The sequence below is a fragment of the Idiotropiscis lumnitzeri genome, chromosome 17 (assembly GCF_059441095.1).
Source record: "Idiotropiscis lumnitzeri isolate Australia: NSW breed Sydney's pygmy pipehorse chromosome 17, RoL_Ilum_1.0, whole genome shotgun sequence".
Classification (NCBI taxonomy): domain Eukaryota; kingdom Metazoa; phylum Chordata; class Actinopteri; order Syngnathiformes; family Syngnathidae; genus Idiotropiscis; species Idiotropiscis lumnitzeri.
The window spans coordinates 6,161,433-6,187,404 of record NC_142407.1 but is presented as its reverse complement, the minus strand read 5'-3'; the positions used below and the strand labels follow the sequence as shown (position 1 = coordinate 6,187,404).

The following is a 25,972-nucleotide window of genomic DNA, read 5'->3' as shown; positions in this document are numbered from 1 at the left end:
AAAGGTGTGGAGCGTTTCAGATTGAAACCAAAGGCGAGCACCATGGCATGTAATCGTAACTTGTAGCAGGCACTTTGCTCTCTCTCTGCCGAAGACCTCCAGAGTAAAGTCGCATAAGACAAGGTTAATTTCACATTCCGCAAAACAGTGAGATTTTTTTGAATGTACGTTACTAAAATAGCATTAGCTCCGTGGAGGGCTAGGTCTCTTAATGTTGACTGCCATCTGATTCGTGTTTTTTCTTTTCTTTTTTTTACCAAAGTGATAAGTGCAGAATATGACTGCGACCATAATTACATACAGCCTCAAACGTTTTGCTCAGTGTAGGCACAGCGAGTGTCGTGCCCAAAGTGGCAATGTTTTGTAGGGTTAGAAAATATTTGTTTCCTCTCAGGTGTCTTAATTGTAATTTAATTTCCTTGTCAAACAGTCTTGGCTCCTAAAGGCAAAGCTTGCTAAAATGCCTGCTACTCATGTGTAGTTGAACAAAGACTGTTAATGTTTTTTTTCTTTTTTTTTTTTAATGAATGCTTCATGTTTTTGATACAAGAAATGCTGCGTTTAAACTGAAAAGTAGAGGTATGTTGGAAAGTGTCCTACAGAAAACAATTCTACACGAGAAAATGTGAATTTAACTAATGGAAACAGTTGATTATTCAAAATAAAGGAAACAAGTTGATCGTTTGTTGGTCCGCAAATGAAGTCATTGATTTGCAAAAATGCTTCTCAAAAAAAAAAAAATCACACATCTCTCAAATTACTTTACAGGGTTTTTAAGTATTCTCTCTTTTTATCTTGTTGTTTCTTTTTCCCACTCAGCAGGTTTGCGGTCATTTTAGTTCTCGTTCTACAGTGTATCTTCCGTTCGTGTATTTCCCATTGGGTAGTGCACAGGCAGCCTAAATACAATTACAGTCCATAGCTGAATGGAGAACAAAGGTCCTCCGGGACATGTGGAAACAGTAAATGGTCAAGAGGGTTGGACTGAGGAGGGAACGGCAAATCCCTAATTCAATTGGCGGAACCTTGGCAACAAACCTCTGGTGACTCCTCCTGTGGAATCAGTGAAATCAAACAATGCGGCTCAAACAGGCTGAGAGATTTTCATTCGCATGTGCAAAGGCACCCTCACAAATTGAGACAAATGCGCAACATTTCCCCATGCACATAGTTTGGTTCTATTTATACTACCATCCTATCCGGAGGTTGCACAACGTTTGATATTTGCCACCAAACAAGACAAAATAATGACTCACTCCCAAAGTATCATGAATGAAATAATCTTTTGCTAAAGAGGTTATTGTAGTTAATCAGCATTATCAATTTGTTTGAGTTCAGGCTTCCCTGCTCCAATTATAAGATTATTAATTGGATTGAGATTTCTGAGTGGAAAGTATGTTGGTTTCAGCCATTCTAAAAGAAATGGAAAAGAACTGTGAGTATGGAAATAAAGTGCCGGCACGGTGGACGACTGGTGAGCACAATGGCCTCACAGTGCAGAGGTTGTGGGTTCGATTCCGGCTTTGGCCTTCCTGTGTGGGATTTGTATGTTCTCCCCGTGCCTGCCTGGGTTTCCTCCGAGTACTCCGATTTCCTCCCACATTCCAAAAACATGCATGGCAGGTCGATTGAATACTATCAATTCCCCCGAAGTATGAGTGTGAGTGCGGATGGTTGTTCATCTCTGTGTGCCATGTGATGGGCTGGCAACCAGTTCAGGGTGTACCCCGCCTACTGCCCGAAGATAGTTGGGATCGGCTCCAAAACCCCCCTAGCCCCCGTGACCCTAGTGAGGAGAAGCGGTACAGATAATGGGTGGATGGTGAAAATAAAGTTTTGAACCATCATCTAAAGTAGTTGATAATAGTCATGATTTTTATGAGTCTCAAGCCATAATATGTCAGTCGCATAGTTTACATACAAGCATAACAGCAGGCGTACGACAAAAAAAAAAAAAAAATCAAACTTTACAAAAATAGTTATTACCACACTTTTTTCCATGTATTGAAAATAACGAGCATTCACAGTATAACGAGGAAACAGTAAATGAACCCTTGGATTTATTTACTGGTTGAGCCTCATTTAGCAGTAATAACATCAACCAAAACTTTCCCGTAGTTGCAGATCAGACGCGTAAAACAGAATGAATGAATTTTGCACCATTCCTCTTTAAATAAAACTGTTGCCATTCGGCAAGATTCCTGTGATGTCTGCTACAAATAGCTTTTGAGGTCATGCCACAGTTTCTCAAACTCATACCTGATTCTGATGGATTTGGCTGTCTGATAGATTCCCATTTAGCATACGCTAAGGTGCATATATAGTATACAATATACACACCACCAGTTCAGGATGTTTTCTTTTTATTTATGTGCTCATTTGTATATTCCCTCCGGGACGTTCCTAACAGTTAGTTTGTTAGCCAGTGTGATTATAAACCCCTTTGGTTATTAGGTGGTACACATCGATAGTTTGAATCTATAAAAACAAGCCAATAAGCTACAGAAACAGAGCCAGTTGTTGTATTGTGCGTTAAAAATAAGCAACATGAAGAAAACCAACCAAAGTTGCCTGCAAAGATGATGCTGCATCACTAGTGTCGATACGGTCGCCTGTGTCGCCCCATGCTTGTGCAAATAGCAATATTAGGCCCCATACCGTTTGAGATAATTGGAACAAAGTGGGGGATCGATGCAGAGGGCACACACGTACACGACAATATAAACAGCCACATCTTCACACAGGCACATACATATGCACGCTGTGTGCTGGGCCACTCCAATCAATACAAGTCAGGGGCAGGATTTTCCTCTGCATTTGTTCAGCATTGAACATAGATAGGCTTGCTCCTTTGTGTAACAAATTAGTTGGTTTCATCTACACTCCTGGAAATGCACCTCACTAATTTGAGGCCAAGCGCGTGCTACTCCAAATATTCTTGTGTGCGTAGACGGATGCCCATGCGTTGTGTGTGTTCTGCTAAATATGAGCGCTTCTCTTAAGGGAAGTGAGAGCAGCCATCTGAAACTAACAGGCGGCTCTGTGCAAGCATGCTGATGGCTCTAAGTGGATGTGTGCTGATGTAAGAAGTTACTCCATAGCATGAAAACATGGAAGGTATTTGATCGTGGCCTGCAGACATCCGTTTTGCCCAGGACAATGACTCGATAAAAGGCAACTGTAAAAAGTCTCTTGTTGCCACTGATGTAAAGCCAAAATATTTATAGAAATAAAAAGGCCATTAACCCTGGTGCATCGTTTTGGTGTCAATTAGGTATTCTTAGCATACAGCAAAGCTTGCACGGAGAATAGAAATGCTCACATACAAACTGAATATGGATGGGTATGAAAATTGTCTCATTTGTTTGCTTCGCATCAGGTTAATTGTGTCATACTGATTACAATTATTTTCCCTTTGTCGACTGCCCATTCCAAAAAGTATATTGAAGTATCTCTGTGCATTTTTTGGGATTAAATTAGTTATTGCATGCATGGTAGTGGCAGCACAGAAGACTAGTGAATACCGCATCAGTCTTTTAGCGGCGGTGCATGAGGCACCCCGAGTTACAATATTAAAGCAATTGATAAAACTCGGGTCCCGTATGCTATGAAGAAACTTAAAAGGTAGGTATCAATGAACACAGCTAAGACGGCGTATAAAATATGTGTGTTATTATTTATGTTTAAGGCCGTTATGCACTTAAAACACGGGCAGGTTCTACAATATCATGGCCTATTTCCACCCCATTAATGAAATGGTTCCTCTTAATGTAATTGTATCCCAAGGCCCAAGAGTTTGACACAAATGCTTGATAAAATACTATGAACATATGCCCTGAGATTGCCAGCGGACCAGTCCAGAGTGTTCCCCGACTCCTACTCGAAGCTAGCCGGGATAGGCTCGGTTTAGCTGCGTCTGGAACAAGGATTAACAATGTAGAAAAAGAATGAATGCATGTTTGGTTGCCTTAAATTGTGGGCCAAAATTAGACGAATCGTGCTATTTCATTTCACACTGCCCGCCGTTCTGCATACATGGGGAATTTGCGGATCACTTTCGACCTTCTTGCACCTCCCGCCATCTTTTGTTCTCTCTTCAGCAACATGGGAAAAAAGCTGACTTTGAATTTGAATGAGGAGTTAAAAAAAATCTAAGCAACGTAACCGCATTATATAATTTGTATTTCAAATGAGAGACTTTTGCCCACGGCGAAACGGGCATTATTAGATAATTATTGGGAATTAATAACTGTCATCAAAGTAGCGGGAGAAATGCTGCAAGGGTAACTCATTGACCTGAAGTGATGAAAGCAAAGAAAAAAAAAAGTAGGCTAAAAAAAATTAGGTGGTGAGAAAATGAAAAATGTAAACATTTTTATATTACGGTTGAGCCAGCATCTGATGTGATTGAGACAATTCAAGCTCCAATGCGGGCTTACATGACCTTTTATGACTGTAAATAGATGGTGGCCAATGTGTTGAAAAGAGTTGATGCATAATGACCATATTATTGGAGAATAAGAACCAAAGAGGGAGCCATAAATGCAGGCAGAGAGAATAACTGGAGCAATACAAAGATCCAAGAAAGGTCCAGAAAAATAAATCAAGTGAAATTAATTTCGTTTTACGACTACATCGACTTGCCTCCAAGGGTTTGCGGGTTGTTGAACACATGACTTCCACCGACAGAAAGCTGACTAGAGGACAAATAATGTGGTGAGCTCCCTCTATTGTGAGGTGATGACCGCTGTTATGCAAAATTGTGCAAAGCATACGTTAAAGTCTGTTAGCCAGTATGATTTGTGATAGTTTGGGTGGTATTTATCTGGATTTTGTAAGCATCCGCTCAGACTTGTTAAAATTCATCTTGAGGTGAAATCCACACAGTAGATGTCAGCCACAAGTCAACTCGACAAGCCGGAACTTCGACTTGGACTGTCAGAAAATTGAAGAGTTAAGTGTAGTTGGAGAGGCAGCGCAAATAATTTGTGGGAGGAGAATGCCACAGTCTATCAGTTTCATGTTTAGGAAAAATGAGAACGGGCATAGGATAAATGCCTGTGGAGTCTCTCGATGAATGCAAACGAGGCTGAAACACACTTTTACGTCACCGGTTTTCCACATGTGGGTCGAGCCTCTGGCAGCACATGACGGTATGAGCAGGATCGTCTGCAATTTGCTTTTTCATTTATTTTTTTTTATTTAATAATGTACATTCTTCTGATTTGTGTCAAATAATCTGTTGCAGTGGATGGTACATATACGGTATACTCCATGATATGTATGTGTGTGTGTGTGTGTGTGATAAAAAAAATATATATATACATATATATATATGTGTGATGGTGGATGGATGATGGATCGATATGAATAGATCTATATCGAGATGGAGAAATAAAAATGGACCGAAACATTTGTCGATTAGCATTTCATTTTAAGAATAATGAATTCATTTTAACTTCAGTCACCAAATACGGTCCTTACCCCGACAAAAAGGCTTTGCGATAGCCATCACAAGAGTTGACAGGCGTGATTGTACCGACTGAATACTTCCCTCAGAGGAGGAAAACATATTTCATTGGTTAAATCCCAACGGTTTGCTTGCCATCGTCTTATATATGCGGCGGGCTTTTCCTGGAGTTTCTAGGCTGACTGACATTGGTTAGCAGTCAGCTATGAGAGCATGGCTATGTGTCAAGTAGCTGACACTTGAATGGCCCCTCACTCACCTTGTGGTGTTGGGGTGTCAACACCTTTGTCTGGCTTTGACAGAAAAGTCGGCGCTGATGGATGTGACATTGCCACTCCTTGACATAAGTGCTCGCTTTGAGAGTTCCATAGGAGTCCAAACCTTCCCTACCTTAAGATTTAAGATGTCTTTGTGTCTGACACACAAAAAGTCAGCATTCATTCCTCAGTGATCCATCCCCGTATTGAAGCTGGCATAGTCTCGTGTCCGTTAAGTGAGCGAGCAGAGCATCTTTGAGATGTTAATGCTGATACTTTTTTTTCGGTCCATAGCCAATTCTATGGAGAAAGTGAAGAATGGACACACCAACTTGATAACCGTCAAATCAATTATATTCCGATGAAGTTTAATTTTGCCATGTTTTGATTGCCGCACAAGACTGTTTCTGTACCGAATTACAGTTAACACTATTAAAGTTGAGTTCTGGTCAAGTGTCCTTAGGAGTTATTTGTGAGGTCTATGAGGGAAGTAAATTTTCTAGCTAGTTACTAGCTACCACCAATCAAAACTACTTTCTACTACGTTCTTGGGACTTTACAAAAATATATTTGACATGTTGCCATTTTTAATTTCCTCTCATTCTTTCTAATATGATAAAAAAACCATTTTTTATTTAATTATTTTCTATTTATTTATTTATTTTTTGCCAGACAGGATCAATCAATAGAGTTGGACTTGAACAGTTTATAGTCAATATACTCTGATACAGTTACCAGATACCAGGATGGCCGAGTGGTCTAAGGCGCCGCGTTGAGGACCCAGTCTCTCCAGGAGGCCTGGGTTCGAATCTCGAATTTCCCCATTGTGGGACTAATAAAGGGAATATTATTATTATTATTATTATTATTAATAAAGAGCAAATTATTGGAGCCTGGATGGAAGTTTTTACCAGCAGTTAGATTTTGCTGTTAAGTAAATACTAAAGACAAATTGGGTCCGTGAGAATGGTGTAAAAGCAATATGCCCAAATGCTAAATGTTGAACCCTTTTAAAGTACCGGTAATGGGAGTACGGGTGGGCTTTTGACTTCCTGATTAATTTGGGGTAAAATTAATGAGCAATTCATCTATATTTGTGTTGCGATCATTATGTACTAATTTGTTCAAATACAGTTCATGCTCTCGTTGTATAAAGCAGTGCCGTTGCCGTAGCAGAGGCCTGTGCCTCTACTTTCAGGGTTGCATATCTGCTGTATTTGGTGAATTACACTCAAGCTCTTGTTGCCGGTTATTAATGTAATATAGTGCATCCAGTTCTCTTTTCAATCCTCCTCTGTTGGTACATGGGGATGCTTGGGTGCATTGTGTGGAGCACTGTGATGTTGGGGGCGGACGTTTAACAGATGGGACCAGCCACCTCCCAAGATAGTAATGTTCAATTATCTGTGTCCAATTAGCACCTTAGGCGAAAAATGCAAAGGGAGAGTTTTAGGAAGTTTCAATAAACTCACATATACATGGAATAATCTAAAATATATTGAGGTATTTTCTTTTATTTTTGGAAAAGAAAAATAATTAAAGTGTGTGTATTGTCCTCTCGAGGCCAGATCAGCTACATGCAGCTGTGCCCTCCTCATCTCGCCCCCGCTGCATTTTCACAGGTCCCCGGGGTGCCTTTGGATAACACAATTGGAGCATGTCGGGGGTCAGCTATAATTTGATGGGGAGGGAAAACAAGTCATCCACTTATTTATTTCATGCAATTAAATGACTCGAGAAAAATTAGTTCCATATCTGTCCGTGATGCAGCCGAGTTCACATTTGTCTTCAGTAATGGAACGCAATCTTTCTTTTTGTTGATCTGTACATTTTTGCATGGATACATGAGATTAATTTTGTCTAATCAACAGGATTTCAGCAAGTTTCAACCAAGTCGTGCATACCCTTTTTGCCTCCATTTGATTGGAGACGCGATTAATCAACATTTGATTCCACACTATCAACAGAATTCTTATGATGCCAAGCAACTTCTCAACAAACTGTTGTTCGTAAGATAGTAAACATGCATCCATGATATGTTCCGCTTCTCCTCACAAGGGTTGCGGGGGTGCTGGAGCCTGTCCCTGTTGAACTGGTTGCCAGCCAATTACAGGGCACGCTAAGATGAATAACCATCCGTGCTCACAATCACACCTAGGACCAGTTCAGAGTGTTCAATCAACCTACCATGCATGTTATGTGAGTAGTGATTTTGGACGCATCATCAGTAGCGTCACCCTGGGTCACTGGGCGTTTCGGCCTTAACACTAAACACCCTCTCCAGGGGTGGCCAGGGTGATCAGCCCGAGCGTCAGTCAATCCCAATTGGTCATGAGAGTTGCTTGGAGTTGCGCAGCGCACTTATCACAGGACTATACGTGGCTGGGGTGTCATTTTCCCTGGGTTACGCCTAAACTGACCAAATACCTCGTGACTTGCAACTTGGGGCCCCAGCAGGGGTCTTTCCTCCTCATGTACTGCCACTTACTGCCTCTTTCAGCTGACTCTGATGCAGCTGTGATGGCTCTGTGCAGGCTTTGGCCTCAGACTCTGAGGTTGACCAGCAATTTGGTTGTAGATCTCGCCACAAAGCCTCTGCAGCCCGGATCTCAATGTTCCAGCCACGATGTTGTGCTTCACCTGTTAGCTGGGCATAGCATATGCGTTTTCGCTCGTAAGGCTCGTCCACTGAGTCCTCCCATCGAACTGTGAGTTCAATGATGAACACCTTTTTTCTGTGAAGGAAACCAGTGCACCAGAGTCCGGTCGAGGTCTTTATGGCGATCTTTGGGGGATAACGCAAGTTGCCGGCCAAGGTCAGCCAGCATCTTCCAGTTGCGGGCGAAACGTAGCTGGCCTTGCTCAGTCGGTGTGGAACTGCTCTTACCTTAGCCCCTTCACGGTAGCTAAGCCTGCTGGTGGTTGGCTGATGGTGGTCGAAGGGAGTTGGTGGCTGCTCGTTTGTCCTCCAGGGTGGACGCAAGGTTCTCAAGGACTTTGTTGTGACACCACGTGTAACACCCTTGGGTGAGACTCGTTTTGCACCTTATGAGAATGTGTCTGAGGGTGGATGTCATGGGACAAAGGGCACACACTGGGTCTTCACCAAACCACTAGTGAAAATTAACTGCTGTTGGAAGGACATCATATGTAGCTCTGATAAGAAAGCTCAACTGCTTTGCTTCCATGGCCAGATGTCCTTCCAGCTGATCTTCCTCCTCTCCACACTGTCCCATCTCATCCACGGACCCTGTTTGCCCAGAGAGACTGCTTTGGCCCATCTTGCAGCTTCCTCCTGGTGGTGTACTTCATCCACCACCATTTTCCTCCGTTCTGGTACTGTGGCCTTACTCCGAGTTGGGTGGGTAGCTGTTCGATTTGCTTGATGTCATCATGTCTGGGGGCTGCTGTTGCTCCTTCCACCGCTTTGGCTGGTCTCTATTTGCGCCTTGTTGCCAAAGTTGGTGCATTGTTGCTCACCACTAAGTCTCTTGATTCATTCAGTGTCATCTGGAGTCTTATTTTTGCATACTTGAACCCATCTGTGAGACTGGTGAAGGACAGCTTGAGGAGGCCATCTCCATAGAGACTTAAGGCATCTTGGAACTCCGAGCCGTTTTTTTTATGTACCCTGTGACTCCTCTTTCCAACTTCGGTTGAGATTGGCACCTCATAAACTGCCAGGGGATCAAGGCATCCGGGGTAGGAGTCAGAACTGCAGTCACAAGGCCTTTAACTTCCGAGATAGTTGGTTGTTGTTGATGGACTGTAGGCCACTGCCCATGTCCTCACGCTGTTGATGCACCCGGTCTTTGTCCTTTAGGCTTCAATCTTACCACCTGCCAAGGTTCTTTACAGGTTGCTCAGACACTATTGGGATTGGGTCATTGCCCAATGAAGCTAGCACTCCATTCACAACTGAGATGCTGTGTGACTTGGATGGTTTGGTGATCATACAAGGTCAACTGATGTTCTCTTCTAGTTTTCTAAGAAACCTCCTCGTACATGGAACGATGGTGGTCAATGTAGTAATGTCGTCCATGTAAACTGTGAGTGGGACGAGACGCCGACCAGAGACAACCCGCTGGCTCCCTACCACCCACTTTGAAGCACGAATGATGAACTCCATTGTCATTGTGAATGCCAGGGGTGAGATAATGCACCCCGCCATGTGCCTATCTCCAAGCACTGCCAGGAGGTGGTAAAGTCAAAGGTGGTGAAGCAGAACTGTACATTCTGGAAGTAGGATTAAACCAGGGATGTGATGGTGTCTGGTATGTGGAAAATCCTTACTTACACTCTGAAGCGTTCTGACCCATATTGATAAATGATGTCCCCCATTCTCTCCAACTTATTTTCCACTTTCCCTTGTAATTGTACAAGGGGCAGGCTCAGGTCAGAATTGATCGTTTCCCACAGCTTCTTATACACGACCGCGGGCCACTTCATGCACAGTCCTAGCCTCATTTCGACTGCAGGTCAAGGAGGTTGAATTGGTTCAACCATCGTTATAATAAGCTCTGTGTTTGGTACTGATGTACTGCCCGCTGTGGTTTGCGTCCCGTTGCTCTACTTCATTCGAATGACTTGACTCCTTTCTTTGAGAGTAGTCAATGCAAGGCCACTGTCTCTCTTCTCTCAAACACGTATTCTTTCCCTGGTGAATTCTCAACCCGTGGTGTGATGTAATGTTCCTCAAACCACAGGGACATATCTGCAGTTTTTGCCCTGCCATTGTGGCTGTAGCTATGGCAATTGCAGTGGCACTCTCTTCCACTGTACTTTTACTCATAGTCGTTTCCGGTCCAGGGTCTTTGACCATGATGTCAGATCGATGAGTCATCTTCTGCCCCCGCTCTCACATAATTTGGGGATGTTGTTCTCCGTCGTCCAATTACTGCGGATTACTGAGTCACTTAGGGTAAACTTACACCAGAAAAGTCCTTTGGTCGGCTTGATTGGTTTGGACCAAAAGCTGACTTATTCTTATTTATTTTTGTTTGGTGTGCTACAATATATTCTTCTCCCATTGGACAGTGATGACAAGATGGCATACAGAGCGCAGAACCAGAAATGGAGGAAAACGTGGAAGTCCTATGTGCTGCATTCTTGCTCTGATTACCATATTTTCCAGACTACAAGAAAAAAAAACGATACACGAGCTGAACACCAGGGTAAAAGCCGCAGTTTTCTATGTTGAAAAAAAATGTGTTGTTTACTGCATGTACATAATGATTTTGTACTGTGAATGCACATAAAGGTATGTACCTGATACCTAAAACAGTGCCTTTTAACCCGGCAACTACATTGCGAATTAAAAGAGAACAGACCCAAGGGAAACAAAAATCTAGATTTATTTAGTGCATTTTCCGAACTGTAGAGCGCCCACTGGTGAGAGAAAAATCCACAGAAAAGCCGCACTGTTGTATTAACTGCATGGTTCAAAATCTTGGAAAAAAGTAGCAGCCTACAGTATATTTAAAAATAATTCTTCTTTTTATTCTTCTTATTATTATTCTTCTTATTATTATTATTATTATTAATATTTGAAATAGTAGAGAAAGGACTGATTTGGAATCAGCACAAACAAATTATTTTCTTGTATGTCTGTTTAAAAAAAATTGTGGTCCATTTTTTTTTCTCTTGCAGAATAACACTTTGTTTTCTATATAGATTACGCCGAATAACACAAATGTGATTTCGGGGCCGAGTAAACAACAGCGGCCAACGGAGCTGATGGTTGTTAAAGCAAACGATCCTTGCTTGAGCCCTGGTTAGCTGCTTGTTTGGATTTACTTTAACTCCCAAGGGAAATCTGCGCTTGTAGCTTCATTAGGAAGACCACATCACTTTCCGAGTCTGGTTTGTATTTTTCTTGGACCAATGTCCACGATAAGCTAGTTTATGTTTCTATTTGGACATTGGATCAAGAAGAAAACAGGACTTTGAAAGTGTTTCTACTGACTTGGTGCGAGGGGGAGCCGCACGCTGGAATTTGTGTTAATGAGCACGCATGCATGCATGAACATGCGTTAATGAGATATGAATTTGTAGAGATGGAAAAGGCAAGTTCAGTGCTTTCCCGCAAGTCCCTTGGTAGGCTAGACCTAAAGCGGCGGCGTAAATAGATGGCAATCACAAACTTCAGACAACACAAAATACAAATTTTCAAAATGTGTCAGCTTGCATCTTGGTCTGGTCGGGTTTTGTTTGCAAAGTAAAGTAAGAAAGGAGAAAAAGGCCCTATAAGGAAGGAAACATATTGTTTCTTAGAACTGTTCTTCCTCTCGCCGCATTTGCCCTGGTGGCCATTGGATCAGGGTTGCCATACATCCTGAAAAAACTTGGGGTGAAAAACCCAGCCGTAGGAAACACATGGAAAATGAGAGAAAAAGAAATTAAAGTCCTGGAATAGCTTGAATTGACTTGGACAATTGTTTTCTTTTTTTCTCCATTTGTTTCTCTCTGCCATATGGGTAAATGCAAGTAGTTAAACAGACCCGGTGACATTACATTAGAACAATTCTGCTGCCCAGCAAGGCCTGGTCTTGACAGGCATGTTTGAGGGAGCAGCCACAAATCTTGAGGGGGCACTTTTTTGCTTTGTATACGTAACCTCAGAATGACCGTCAGAATTGAATGCAATCAGTCTCTACACTTGTGTTCTGTGTATGTCACTTGAGCCCCTGAGGAGAATACACGAGGTTAGGACAAGTCTGCAGAAAGTTGTATAGGCGTGGAAAAGTGATTATCACATTGGAAGATATCAGCCAGATTGCATAAAGGTTCTGTTTTGGGGTCTTCACGCACAGATAATTTGTGCTCAGACTGTGGCAGGGCCCTCACACCCTGTTCTACAAGAATAGGCTACGGGTACTCCGGTTTCCTCCCATATTTCACGAACATGCATGGCAGGTTGATTGAACACTCTAAATTGTCTCTAGGTGTGAGTGTGAGCGCGGATGGTTGTTTGTCTCTGTGTGCCCTGCGATTGTCTGGCAACCAGTTCAGGGTGCACCCTGCCTACTGCCCGATGATAACTGGGATGAGCACCAGCATGCCCGCGACCTTCACAAGGAGAAGTAGCTCAGATAAAGGATGGAGTTGAAACCGTGTGCGATGCCAATCTTAACATGTACAAACAAACTCAAATACTGTACATGTACAAATATCATCACTGGGGATTTTACGTATCCGAAGTAGTTTATGAATCTCTCAACGTGGAAGGCTTCGGATGCCATAACTAGAATGGGATATAAAGGTGATGGTTTGAATATGTGCGCTAACAGGCACTGGCTTTGACTTGAAGCACTAACAATCACAGCGAGCTCACTCCGTGTGATGCCAAACGCTCCCTTGAGGCAGAGGTCACCTGTCAGCTACCCCATTGAGACACACTGCCAATTTAGCGCCATTCCTTCCTTTGTAATGCAGCATGGCACCTGCCCACCTTTGTTCGCTGACCTTTGAATAATTCAGGCTCGACAAAATGCAATGACACATTTTTGATCAAAAAAAGGTATGATCAAGAGGAGGCGGGGCTTTCATGTCACGGCTGATGAAACATTTCTGTGGTTTATTAACACAATCAACCGCATGACCACACATTTTAATTTCTTTTCATTTCAGGCCTGAAACTATCACTTATTCTTAATGTATTATTATTATTTTAAAAAGAGTGGTGCTTTGACTTACAGCTTGTAACTCAGTGTAAGCAAAATGCCATTAATCCGTTGCTGCCCAAAAATAAATTCCACAATATTTTGTCATGTTTTAATGAAACAAAAACGACAACGACTAAGTTGGGTCTGTGAAGCCTAATTGCAATTCATATTTTATTGTTGAAAGCATTAAGGGACCAAAAATGATGTTTTTTTTTTTTAATTGAATTAATATTTCTTAAAATTGAACAGCCGATTAATTTGTTATCTGAGTTTTATTCTTCCAAACATCAGAATCAGCCAAAAAAAAAAAGAAAGAAAAATCCATATCTATTGGGCCGTATTCTTATGCCCCTCTTTTATTTTTTCCCACTATACCAGTTTGACCTTGTCATTATTAAAATATAATTGTTTTATATTCTTGATCTGCGAAGATTACAATTGATGTGATCTGCTTGTTTTTTTTTTTCTTGAACAGGAAATCCAAGTGTATAATCAATTCCCTCGAGAATCTGCAAAGTTGTACTAGATGGTTAAAAATTACAGTATGGTGACAATTTGGGTCAAAGTCCAGATACAGGAATTTATTCAAGTCATTTGTATCACAACGGCATATAAGGTAAAATCCACATTTCATGAAAATGTGTCAGGTAGTCCATAGATAAATACATTATATTTTTTTGAGAATTGTGATATAGATGTAGCGTTTGGTACAAACCACTGCAGGAGTAAGGTTTTGTCTCCCTTTACGAGATAGGAAGTCGCCAAAAAACAGATTTGTGCTTTATTGAATAGCTTTCTTTATGAGTAATAATACAATAATATCATGATATCTTGCTTGGATCAACCAAACCATGAATGTTGCAACGATGAAGTGATTTTCTGCCATTGAAATAGAATATAATTTAATATTTGGTTTGTGGTTGGAAGCTAGCCGGAAGGAATGAGATCATTCATCCGCCTCGCCTTTGAATGATACCACACATCTTTTCCTAGAGGAAGTTGACCTCTGCACAGGGTTGCAAAAAATGAAGATTGTATTATCTGTTAAATTTTCCTGTCCCCTCGCTCTCTGATGAATGGCAGCAGATTATAGGTTGGTGACCGCATGCCTTTTGCTTCAAAGCTTTGTCTCCAGGAATGCTTTTGTTAGCCCGGAGGCATCGATCACAATAGAAGTTCACCTTTTAAACTATTCATTTGAAGAAGCAGTGGAAACAGAAAGCATTTGCTGAGTTATGGGCTCTACCCGCACTGTACATCATCCTCCACCAGCACCTGTTTGACAGTGTGTGTGCTCATGTGCGTGTGTGTTTTTGGTGCGTACGCCATCCTGCTGCAATTCCTATTAGACTGCTCTTGTTAAGGTGATTCATGATTTTGATATCCCTCAGGGTTTTTGCAGAAATGGAAATGTGCTTCCCAAGCTGAGGGGGAAACTTGAGTCAGGCCGTAAGGCAGCATTTTATGAGCTGTGTATGTGGGCCTGTTTATTTTCTGTGTTTTATGTTATTCTTTAATTAAATGAAAACGGTCTTGCAGTTTTTCTCATGTGCGGTTTTATCCTCATTGTTTGGTCTCTCCTTAACTGCAATACATTGAGGGGTCATGGTTTATTGTTTACCCTTACTCTATCCCTGCATTGACTGATTGAATACTTTCTCCAGTGTTAATTTAATTGAACTAAATTTCAGTAAACAGAGGCTTAATATCAAAACTGTGCCAAAAAGCTGACCTTGCAAAGGGGAAAAAGTCACTTAAATTGTCAGAGGAATGTTAATTTCACAATATGTTTATTATAGTAGTGTTGAAGTCTGGAACTGCATTGCATCATACTGAGTGTCTAATGTTCTGATATTAACTTGCTTACTAGGACCGGTAATGGAAGTCAAACGCAAAATTCTTTGCTCATGGTAAGGCCGTAACATGTAAAAATTACCCCATGAAATGTGCTTTAAAATGACAGCAATGATATACATGTATATTTACATGTATATATTGGTGGTGGTATTCTTGTTCCATCCAAAATCATCACTTTTCAGCTATGCCAAAAAGGGCACGTTCATCCAACCATTATCATTGCATCGTCAAAGAGCACGCAACAGCACTTTAGATGAAATACAATATAAATAATAGCATTTGTGAAAAATATTTCTTTCAATTGATCGATTTGTGACAATGGAGCGATGATTTTTTTTCCCCACATTTGATAAACTTTCATTTCTCAAGATGCAAAAAACAAAAATCACAACTTAACGGAAGATAGAGGGCCCACCACATGCGATTCCGTGCAGGCAGCACTTTGTGGGCTTCTCTAAATCATGCTAGAGGACTGAGTCCAAACTAATGTCCCAATTAAAAATACATTTTTAAAAAAATCGAAATCAAAGTAAGGCAATGCTGAGCTAGCAAGAGCGACGCTATCCTTAACGCAGAATAGCTCTATGTGAGACAATAACAATGCTAAGTTATCCAAAAATCAAATATTCACAGCAAAATAAATAAACCACAACAACAAAACAAAAAAAAGTGGATGTTTGTTCTTTAAAGAAAGGAAGTACCTCTGGAATAAGAGGAGCATTGCCCAGTACCAATCCAAAGAACCGCCCCCACCCATCCACCTCCTTATATCAGCACAGTTCCCATGTCACATAAACCACCTGCTTAACCTATTAGTATCTATGAAGTAGGTATTCATAAGTGTTACTTCACCACTGTTTTACTGCAGCTGTGATATATTTAACTAATAGCAAACTCGCAGTTTTGGTTGGTAATCACAAAGAGGAGTCGAAAGATCTTACGTGGCCCCCCCACTCTTCCGTGGCAACGTTTCCTGCATTCTCTGCATAGGGTAATTACGTTGAATTAATTTTCCAAGCACCCAGACCAAAGAAATACATATTACAAAGGCAAATGTCATATACCAGGACTCCTCCCTTAAGGGGGTAAAGCAATTTGCATGTCTGCTTGACAGGAGAAATGTAAGGGAAAGTGACTTGCCCTTTACTAAGTAATGCTCTGGCAACTGTAATCAAGTACCGTCGCAGTTATTAACGTCGTAGTGCACAAAATGCATCTTTCGAATTTTTAACTGTTCATCAAAATCTATAGGTTGTACTTATTGTCACTCAGTGGACACATCATTAGGTACAGCTGTAGAACATGAATATAAGGTTTGCCTTCATGATTGTCTTGTTCTGATTAAATTCAACTTGTTTGGAGTTATGACGACTGCCTATTTCAAATATTGTACTTAATTAAATTGTCAACTAAACTAGCGGTGCCCAAACACCGAGCCATTTAGTATCAGATACACTGATAAAAAATGTTATATAGCAACAGAGTTTTCAATAAGTTTTATTTTGAAAATCATGTGCATTCAATCCTGTCATGGTTACGTGATGCAGTAGTAAAAAAAAAAAAAAAAAAAAGTAAGCCCACAAGCTAGCAAAAAAATGAATAAAACACAAACGTCTCTGGAGAGCTTCTTTGGAAAGGAGAAAAGGCCAAATGGTGAGACATCAGAAGAAGAGCCTGCAACTTTCAAAGAAAACAAAGCTGCAAGAGTCGATATCAGGAGCCCTACTTAAAATATGATTTTATCGCTACAGGTGACATGCACCAAGCCCGCTCTGCGTAATAAGTGGAGAAAGGCTCGCAAATGAGGCAATGCATCATTCAAAACTGCTTGGGCACATGACACCCCGCATTAAAAGACAAGCCCGGATTAAAAATCATATTCCATTTCCAGCAACAAAGTTTCTGAAATCATGGCGACCAAAAATCAAGTCTAAGTAGAACTGTACCTGTCAATAGAAACTGTTGAATACGGTGACCTGTGAGTGTGTTTTTTTCTGTGCATTAGCAAATGTGTAGACAGAATGTGAGAAGGCTGCTTGTTGTCATTCACGCATGACGCACCGTCCTCGCCTGCGCATCACTACAGATGCGAACACATCGGTCCTTTACAGAATTCCAAACCACGCATCACCTACATGCTGGCTAATTATTTTAACGAGTGGAAATGAAAATATATTAAGTGACAAAACAAACAGATGTGTACCCCCTGTAATGTGAGGGAACAATGATGCAGTAGACAGATTTAATAAAGCAGGCAGTATGTTGGCAATAAGCTGTGTTAAGCAAGCTTGATTCCCTCTATTAACACTGTTTACCATCGTCTTTATTGCCCCGAGATGAATTGCAACCGTTAGCGTAAACTGGGCTAAATAAGACACATTTTCCCGTATTCATTCCGAGCTGTTCTAAGACTAACAAGAAAGAAAGTAATCACAAGTTTATGAATGACTCATTTGAAATGTGCCGCTGCATATATTGGCCTCGTTCTTTTTATCTGTTGTGTGCATGAATTACATTGTGAAGCCAAATACTCTGGCGATATTCTTCACGTTGGTGGAATTCAGTTTGCCGAGCTGCTGCTGGTCAGGCAACAGGAAACATTGATGTGCAACATTAATTGCAACTGAGTGAGGCAAATTCTACAAAATGAAGCTTTACCGCGCCAATCTTCGACTCTTGAAACCATTTCTAACTGTTGATCGACAAGCGTTGAGGATGTGTTATTGTATTATGTGCGTCAGACCAGATGTGACCTGTATTTGCTCCTAGCCATGTGTAGGAGACCAATTTTATTGAAGAGGTGACTGAGGGCAGCAGAAGAAAAAGCCCATGCTAGCTTTTTTTTTCCTCAAATGTTTCACTGACGGTGATGACGAATCAGGTCAGCCAGTAGTGAGTCTTGTCACGTCAAGTCAAGTCAAGACAAATTTATTCATATTGCCCTTAATCACAAAAAACTCTCAAAGGACTTCACATGTCCGCAGTTGACAAATATTGATGACATCCCCTGATCTTAAGCCAATGGCGAGCACGGGAAAAACAAAACAAAACTGAGAAACCTTGAGAAGGGACCCCAGTTGGGGGAATCCCCCTTTCCCGGATGATCAGGCTCCAATGGATGCCAAGTGGGCAACAATTAACACATTTTAACAAATAATTCAACTAAATGCCGAAGTATAGAAATGAGTCTTCAGCCGTGTTTTAAACATTTACACTCTGATGGTGCTATTATTTTTCCGAGGGAAGGGCATTCCAGAGCACTGGTGCTCGAATAGAAAACAGTCTAGAACTTGCGGGCTTTTTGGCTCCCGGCATCAAAAAAATATATCGGCATTTTGTGAACAGAGCTTTCGAGAGGGTACATATAGTACCATTAGGTCAACGAGATGGGAAGGTGCTAAGCTGTGCAATATTTTATAGGTAGGTAGCAAAACGTACGTGGCAATGGCTTAGACCCCTCTGTAGTACCTGGTATCGCCAAAATATAGAACTAAAAACTTTTAGCATCTCGTATTGAGCCAAGCAGGTGCAGTGAAATGGAGAATGGCACATCCTTATAATGCTCATGGTCGCATAATTGTCGTACTGCATTTCTAACATCCATTTTGTTTTATTAAAAAAACAATGCAAGCTCAATCTACTGCATATGGTTAGTCACTGGCCCATTTGTTCCCAATTCAAGTGGACTGTAGCAAGGGAAAGTGAGATCAAATTCAGGTGCTTGCTCCTTCAACTGTACTGTGTGTGACCATTAGACAATCTTTGCAAGGAAACAACATATCCTGATTAGTAACAAACGAGCAAACGGCAATCAAAACAATCTTTAAACAACCTTTAGACTTTTCATCCCTGCCCCCCCCACCAACAATCCAACAAACTGCCATTAACACCTAGATCAGAGGTATTCAATTAAAAGTCACAGAGGTCCACGACTAAAATGTCTTCCAATTAAAAGGTCCGAACCAAAGTCCAACTTCCCTTAATGTCGAGCCTATGTTTACATTTTTAGTTTCAATATTTAGTCATTTTCAACAGAGCGCACTTATATACTAAATATTTAGCAATGTTCCCATTCAACACGTTTGCCAGTCAAACAATTATAAGGCGTTTATTCACATTCAAGAAAATGTGGCTCCAGGAACTTAAGTTTGCCACTTCCAGAAAAAAACAGTAAAATATCTCCTGCAGAAATATATCAAGTGCTAAGCATTGAGTTAACATCTTTTACCTTTTTTTCTCAAATCAAAGAGTTATCAGCCTAAAAAAAAAACGGAAAGCCTAATTATCCAAGGAAAATAGGTCAATATGTTCAGTATACAATCAATAAAAATGGCTGTCCTCATGAAAAACTCATTCAAAATGAGCCTTGACACCACCTTTTCTTTTGAATATTTTTTTAACTTCTCTTAATGAGAAAAATTAGTTTGTGACTGCCCTGCCAGTGACTTAAATCTGGGTTGGAACGGAGTCAGGGCCATTGGGATTTGGTAAGATTATTTCACACATCTGGCCTTTGTGTTTTCCTTTAGATAATGTTTGCGCAACCGTATTCAAACGAAAATGTAAACATCTCTTAGACTGCACTCAAAGTTCGATGTTTTTGCGTGTGCTCACCTCAAACGTCAGCGGATAACTTTGCAAAAAAGGGCGGTGCTTTGTTTCATAGTGGCGCTTCGCAATGATGCGACGGTTTCGGAGCATATGATGCACACTGGTTTTGAATCGGCTGCAGCCAGAACGAAACTGAATTTCTCCGTCCATTCATTAAAAACAAGACGCATCGACCTTGCTAACTTTTTAGCAAGGCATACTGTGAGCAGCACTCTCTTCCGGTCTGCTGCGCAATTGGCAGTGGATCGTAAACAAAAGATTTGATTGGCTCAAATCAGTGACGCCTTTTCCGTATTAACTAGAATTGCAGCGCCAACGTTTGAGAATGCGCCCTGAAAAAAATTCATCGTAGATCGGTCATGGGTCCGGTCCGAACCATCGTACGGGCCGGATCCGGACCGCGGTCCGCCATTTGGTGATGCCTGACCTAGATGCTTCCCGGCACGTTGCGTCCATAAATTCGGAATTCCAGTATTATTAAAATACATATATTTAAACCAAATAAAAATGTTTGTATTTCTAAAATCATTTCAAAAAGTATCGAAAAAATATGTCATATATTGGCGGTGCGAAAGATAAAGTTGGGGAACACTGTACTTTAACACCAAACACATTTTTTGGTTCTGAAATATGGATTATTTTCTACAAGAACATTAAACGAGAATAACAGTAACATGGCAATGATGTCATGTCATAGCTAGAGGATGGTGTCACTTACCGTGAGTATCCAATCAGATTGCAATGATGTCATCCGTAGCGGCTTTCCATCTCCGGGAGGAATCTTTTTTATATTATCTGGGTTGCTATGATATGGTGTGATGTAATAAGCAGCGTTATTGTCCTTTCTTTGTCACACCGAGATTTGACTCCGGGGCATATCGGCCTCGTAAGAAAATCAAGAGGAGGTGAGAGAGATTATGCACTAAAAAAAAAAAAAAACTAAATAGTTCTCAGATATAAAAAGGCAGTTGTGACAAGACTGTCAAATGAACACTGGTCCTCCCAGGAGACCTTTACCCTCAGGGAGCGCTGTGATCACCACAGTGCCTTGTGTACGTGGATGTGAGTCACAGCAGGTGGCGCCTGTATGAAGTATCACACAGTTTATTTATGACAGCTCCCCTGCTGACGCTCGGAGACTGAAAACAAGCTCCTCACAAGTCTGAGCATCACGGTTGTGACACCAGACACTCGTTCTCTCCACCTGCCCCTTTTTATTTTTTGTTTGCTCACAATGTTAGCCTTGAACCACAGTGACCAAAGTATTTCATTGCGAGGGGACATTCATGTTCATACAAATACAGCGATGCCTTGGGATAAGAGTTGTATTTGTATCTTGTATCTCAAAAGACGTGTTTCAAATCATTGTTCCCCATTGAAATAAATGGAAATGTCATTAATTTATTCCAGGCTTTGAAAAAATATGTAATGTATTTCTTTACTGTATTCGAGAAATAGTAACAATTATAGATATAGAATGTAAAGAATTTAAGTCTGTGCATCATAGTTGATTGTAGGACTTTCTGAATTGTATCCTAATATTCCTGATACTTTTAAAAACGGTTTCTAATATTATTCATATACAAGACAGTACATTTCATATTTCATATATTTGTGGCAAACTTATTCACCACAAATCAGTCGATAAGTCAAATAATCAGGTTGATATTATTTGTGCTTAATTACCCAGATTAGATCCCGGCAGGGCTCGTTTAAAATGCATCACAGGAGGTCTTGATTCGCGACAGTCACATGTCCTAACTGGAGTGCATTGTGTCCAATCAGAAGCACGGCAAACTTGTAATAGGTGGCCATTACAATCAATCTGCACATGCCATGTGAAAATGGAGGGCTGAGAGAGAGCAAAATGAAAAGTGTCTACAATATCAGCTTCCTGGAACTTGTGGAACTGTTGTGCCGGTTGCTTAGTAACTGCAATACTCCCAGATACAACTGCGGAGTGCATGGCAAGTAAGCCTTCCTCCATTTTACGTGCAAGCCCCCACCCCAGCAAAAAAACAGCTTTTTGTGTACCTGAACTATGATTGAAGTCCTTAATGTTACTTTTCCTTTTCTTGAAGTTCAATAGGTAAATGAAGGAAGCAAAATTACTCAACTAATTTGAATCCACCATGTTGTATAAATGTGTGTACAGCTGCCAGATCCAAAGCTCTTTTTTTTTTTTAAATGCACAAAACCTGCAGACTGCACCTACAGTGAAATTCTTTTTCTTCTTCCCTTCCTGGTATCTTTTTTCCCCCAGAACTGTCTCTTTGAGGTTTTCAGCCTCACTGGAGGCATTCCAGTAGATCCATCAATCGGGCAAAGCCGTGTGTATGAAACATACGAGTCTCTCCCTCTGGATACATGCACACAAATGTGCAGACACGCACATCAATAGACAATCTGTGTTGTTTGTTTCACTCGCCGCTGTCTCTGAGAAGATGCTTGCTTCTGTCATCTCTTGAGGTTCTCTCTTTTTTTGGGGGGGGGGGCAGTCCTTACGTATTTCAGCGAAGCGCTCGTCGGACTGCCTGGTGTCATAACTTATTTCTCCTCGGAGGACAGTCCTGTCTGGGCCTTTCGGGACTGATTACACTGCTGTCAGTCACCAGCGAGTGAGAACCTTCAGCGGTGTTTGCATGGATGATTGCTTGATTGCTTGGATGACACGCACCACTGACTTATCAATAACAGCATAGCTACAGTAGAGGCAAATTGCAACAAATGTCGGATTCATTTCAAGCGGCCGTGTTGTATACTCACTTTTGAGGGTCTCCTTATAAAGCCTTTCATACACCTCATATAGAGACACGCTGTTGTTCCAACAGTTGTCTAATCATGTATTCTGTCTTTGTCCCTTTTTCTTCTGCTTTTTTTTTCCTCTTCCTTCCTCTCGCTGTCTGTTCAACCCCCCCCCCCCCAACCTCTTTTGTCTTCTTGTGGACATCAGTGATGGCTTCCAAAGGCAAAGTCAGAGGTGAGTGGGAGCCATGTATAGTTTTAGCTCCATTTAGAATTAGAAATACATGTGTGGCTTGTTAGGCTCGTCTCCTACAAGCATTCATTTTGGTATATCGCAAGAGGTATGTGTATAATAGAAGCCATTAAAATAGGAGTTACAAGGAAAGATGGGATGTCGCAGCGCACTACATGGGGCTGTTCCATTTGTGTGGTTGTTTAATTTGGCAAATAGCATATATAACTGTTTTAAGACAGTTTTTTTTCAGGTGTTAGGGATTTGAAATGGTGGCGAACTGAATCACAGTCCTCCCTCGCGGTATTGTAGTTAATTATGTACTATTTGCTGTATTGTGGGATTTTGCAATGGTTATTTTTGCACATGCAATGCTACTGCAAAGCAATACATTTGAGCCAGGAAGAAAAAGTAGGCAAAAGACAGCGAATGTCCAAAGTTAGGAATCATTTTACACTTAATAGAGGAGGCTGACATGCACCATGCCTATTGCAAAACGACACATCTACAGTAAACATTGTAAGCTAGCTTAATGTAGACTACCATAGCTACTTAAAACTCCACCCTTAGAAAGAGACATAAAGCCATCAGTGTACTTTAAAGTGAGCAGATAAAAGGTAACACATAAACAAATAAAATAATAATAACAAATAAACTTTTGCCAAGCGGCTAATGATTAGCCATTTAACAGTCAGTCAACTCTACATGGACTTGCCCCGTATTTTAAAATAACACGCATTCAGTCACAGCCACAGATAGAGTACAATACAGCATGAGGATGGCGACACTATGTGTAGACCTGCGTTAAATGAAGAATTACAGTATAGTGCCGAGTTAAAACAATAGCTTTGGTTTCAGTATTAGGTTCACTGGTTGAATATATTAATATGTTATGGCTCAGTTAGTGGTCCACTACCAATTTTGACAGTAGAAATGTGCAAAGATTGCAAACAATAACAAGCTAAACCAAACTGCTTGGTGGAAATGATCAAGGTTTCGATCAGTTGGCAGTCTACAAGAAACAGAGGAGTCGTATGGGGCAATTTTGTGCTGATGAACCACCGCTCAATCTTTCGGTTTTAGTCACTTTGTATAAACACAAAAAAAACCGACTCAGTAGCCTCTCAACCTTTGTGTGGCCACGAATGTATCGAGTCATTATTTCCTTAAAATTGCTAAGGTTGCATTATTGTATTGTGAATTGTGCCGAACAATTTACTAATATGGTGATAAGTGGCGTTCTCTGATTCGAACGGAAGTTCAATAAATCCTCTCCCAATTCATGGCTGATAAGAACAGTCTTTTTGTGTGAAGTAATGGAAAGGTTTGCCTGCCTCCTAATAGAGCTGATTATCTGCTCCCATAAAAAGTCTTTGGACAATATATGTATTGTAATCCGAAGAGCTTTGAGCAGGTCGGGAGTTTCAGAGAGTCAGTCTTCTCCTTTCCCTTCTGCCATCATCGCATTATCATCACCACTGTAAATGTAACCTCTGATGTCTGATCCCATTACTCGTCATCATTCCTGATATCCTTGTCCTCCTGGAGTGGAGTGTGGTTGGCAAATTCATTTAAACCATTTACAGTATCCACAGGCCATAATTTGACAAATAGAAGAGATCATTGACTCGAACCTGGCTATCATTCTCTGGTTTAAGAAATCCATCCCACTTCAATTAGGACAACAGATGTTGTGGAATTGAAAGTCTAGCACATGTCTCCCTTTGTTTTCACTTGCCATTAGATTAGTTTGTGATGTATGAGTATTTGCTTTAGTGTGATGAAACATTTGCCTCCCAGGATCCCCTTACAGTTTTGAACAGTCGCCCGCTTTCAAATCCCTTGCAAATAGAACTCGACAATGGCAATTCTGCATTTGTTCATCAAAGCATCAAGCTTGTTTATTTACAGTACATGCTTTACGGGCCACTTAGTAATTCCCAATCCTTGCAAGAAAACATGATTAAAAACATGTACTGTGAATATAAATCATCGGTCATATTGGTATGATGTAGGTATATAAGTAATGGGCAACTGTGTATATAAATCAATGGTATTCCATTTAAAGAACATACACTCCCCCACTTTTAATGTGTTGTGTTTTTTTTTTTTTTCAAATGTTGCGCTCATATGTCAAGTGAGATCTTCAGTGTCAGCAGTTTAGCTCCTGCAAACCCTTAGTCTATGCTGAGTTTTTATTTTCTTAATATATCTGCCACACCAATCCAAGTGATAAGAGGTGCTTCGAAAGAGGAGCCTTCTTATCTTGGACTAAAAGTTTTCCCCCGGGATACACCACATTTCTTTGCATTGCTTCTAAATGAGCAGTATCTGTCAACATATCAACATATATTAAAGAATCACACCATGTCATGCTGATTCAAGCAATTTGAGAGTTTTAGGTTGGTGATGGTGATTAGTCTGATTTCCCACGTGAACATTCCCAGAGCTTCTGCTCATCTCCCAGAGTGCTTTGCTGAAGTCATTTCTCCTCTGTATCATTTCAGGAAGAAACTTTGAATTTCAATATCCCATTTATACCTGATTCCAATGACCTTATGCTTTTATGACATTTAATTTACAAAACCAATTACGGCTGGAGGCGTGTGAATGGTTGCTAATGCTGCTTTGAAGGCGTCACAGCTGAGGAGGGCGGCGAGAGGAACAGTCCTTATGGGCTGAAAATAGGAGATGAGGAATTATTTTTCTGTTGGAAACAACTAGGGATGGGCAAAATTTATCGATGCTGTCGATTGTGTGAAATTAGCGCCGTTAATTTACCTCATTTAGTTTGTTGGTATGTTGGCACGCTATTGGATGTTGTAAATTAGACAATAGATTATTGAACAATTAACCCTGAAATAATCAGAAATTGAAATGATCAATTAAATAATTTTCCCAATCATCAGGTAAGGAAATTAAACGTGCATTCCTAATATATATATATTTATATATATATATATATATATATATATATATATATATATATATATATATATATATATATATATATATATATATATACACACATATATGACAGTATTTTAAATCATGCGCCTTTAACAAAACATTTCTAATAATTATATTCACGAGCCGCATAATTCTCACAAACAAATATTTTCCAATAACGAGGCGC

The 25,972-nt window shown here is 40.7% G+C and overlaps 1 protein-coding gene across 3 annotated transcripts in view; it reads left to right on the top strand.

Annotated features, from left to right (window-relative positions):
- The window catches only part of LOC148319853 (cell adhesion molecule 2-like), a 200,527-nt gene that overhangs the window by 115,819 nt on the left and 58,736 nt on the right, over nucleotides 1-25,972 (top strand). For 2 of the 3 annotated variants that reach the window (XM_088279665.1, XM_088279663.1), the window contains one exon: nucleotides 22,813-22,839. The exons of the other annotated variant lie outside the window; for it this stretch is intronic. In XM_088279665.1, coding sequence (XP_088135791.1) covers nucleotides 22,813-22,839 — 27 coding nt within the window. The remainder of the gene's footprint in view (nucleotides 1-22,812; nucleotides 22,840-25,972) is intronic. 3 annotated transcript variants of the gene reach the window in all.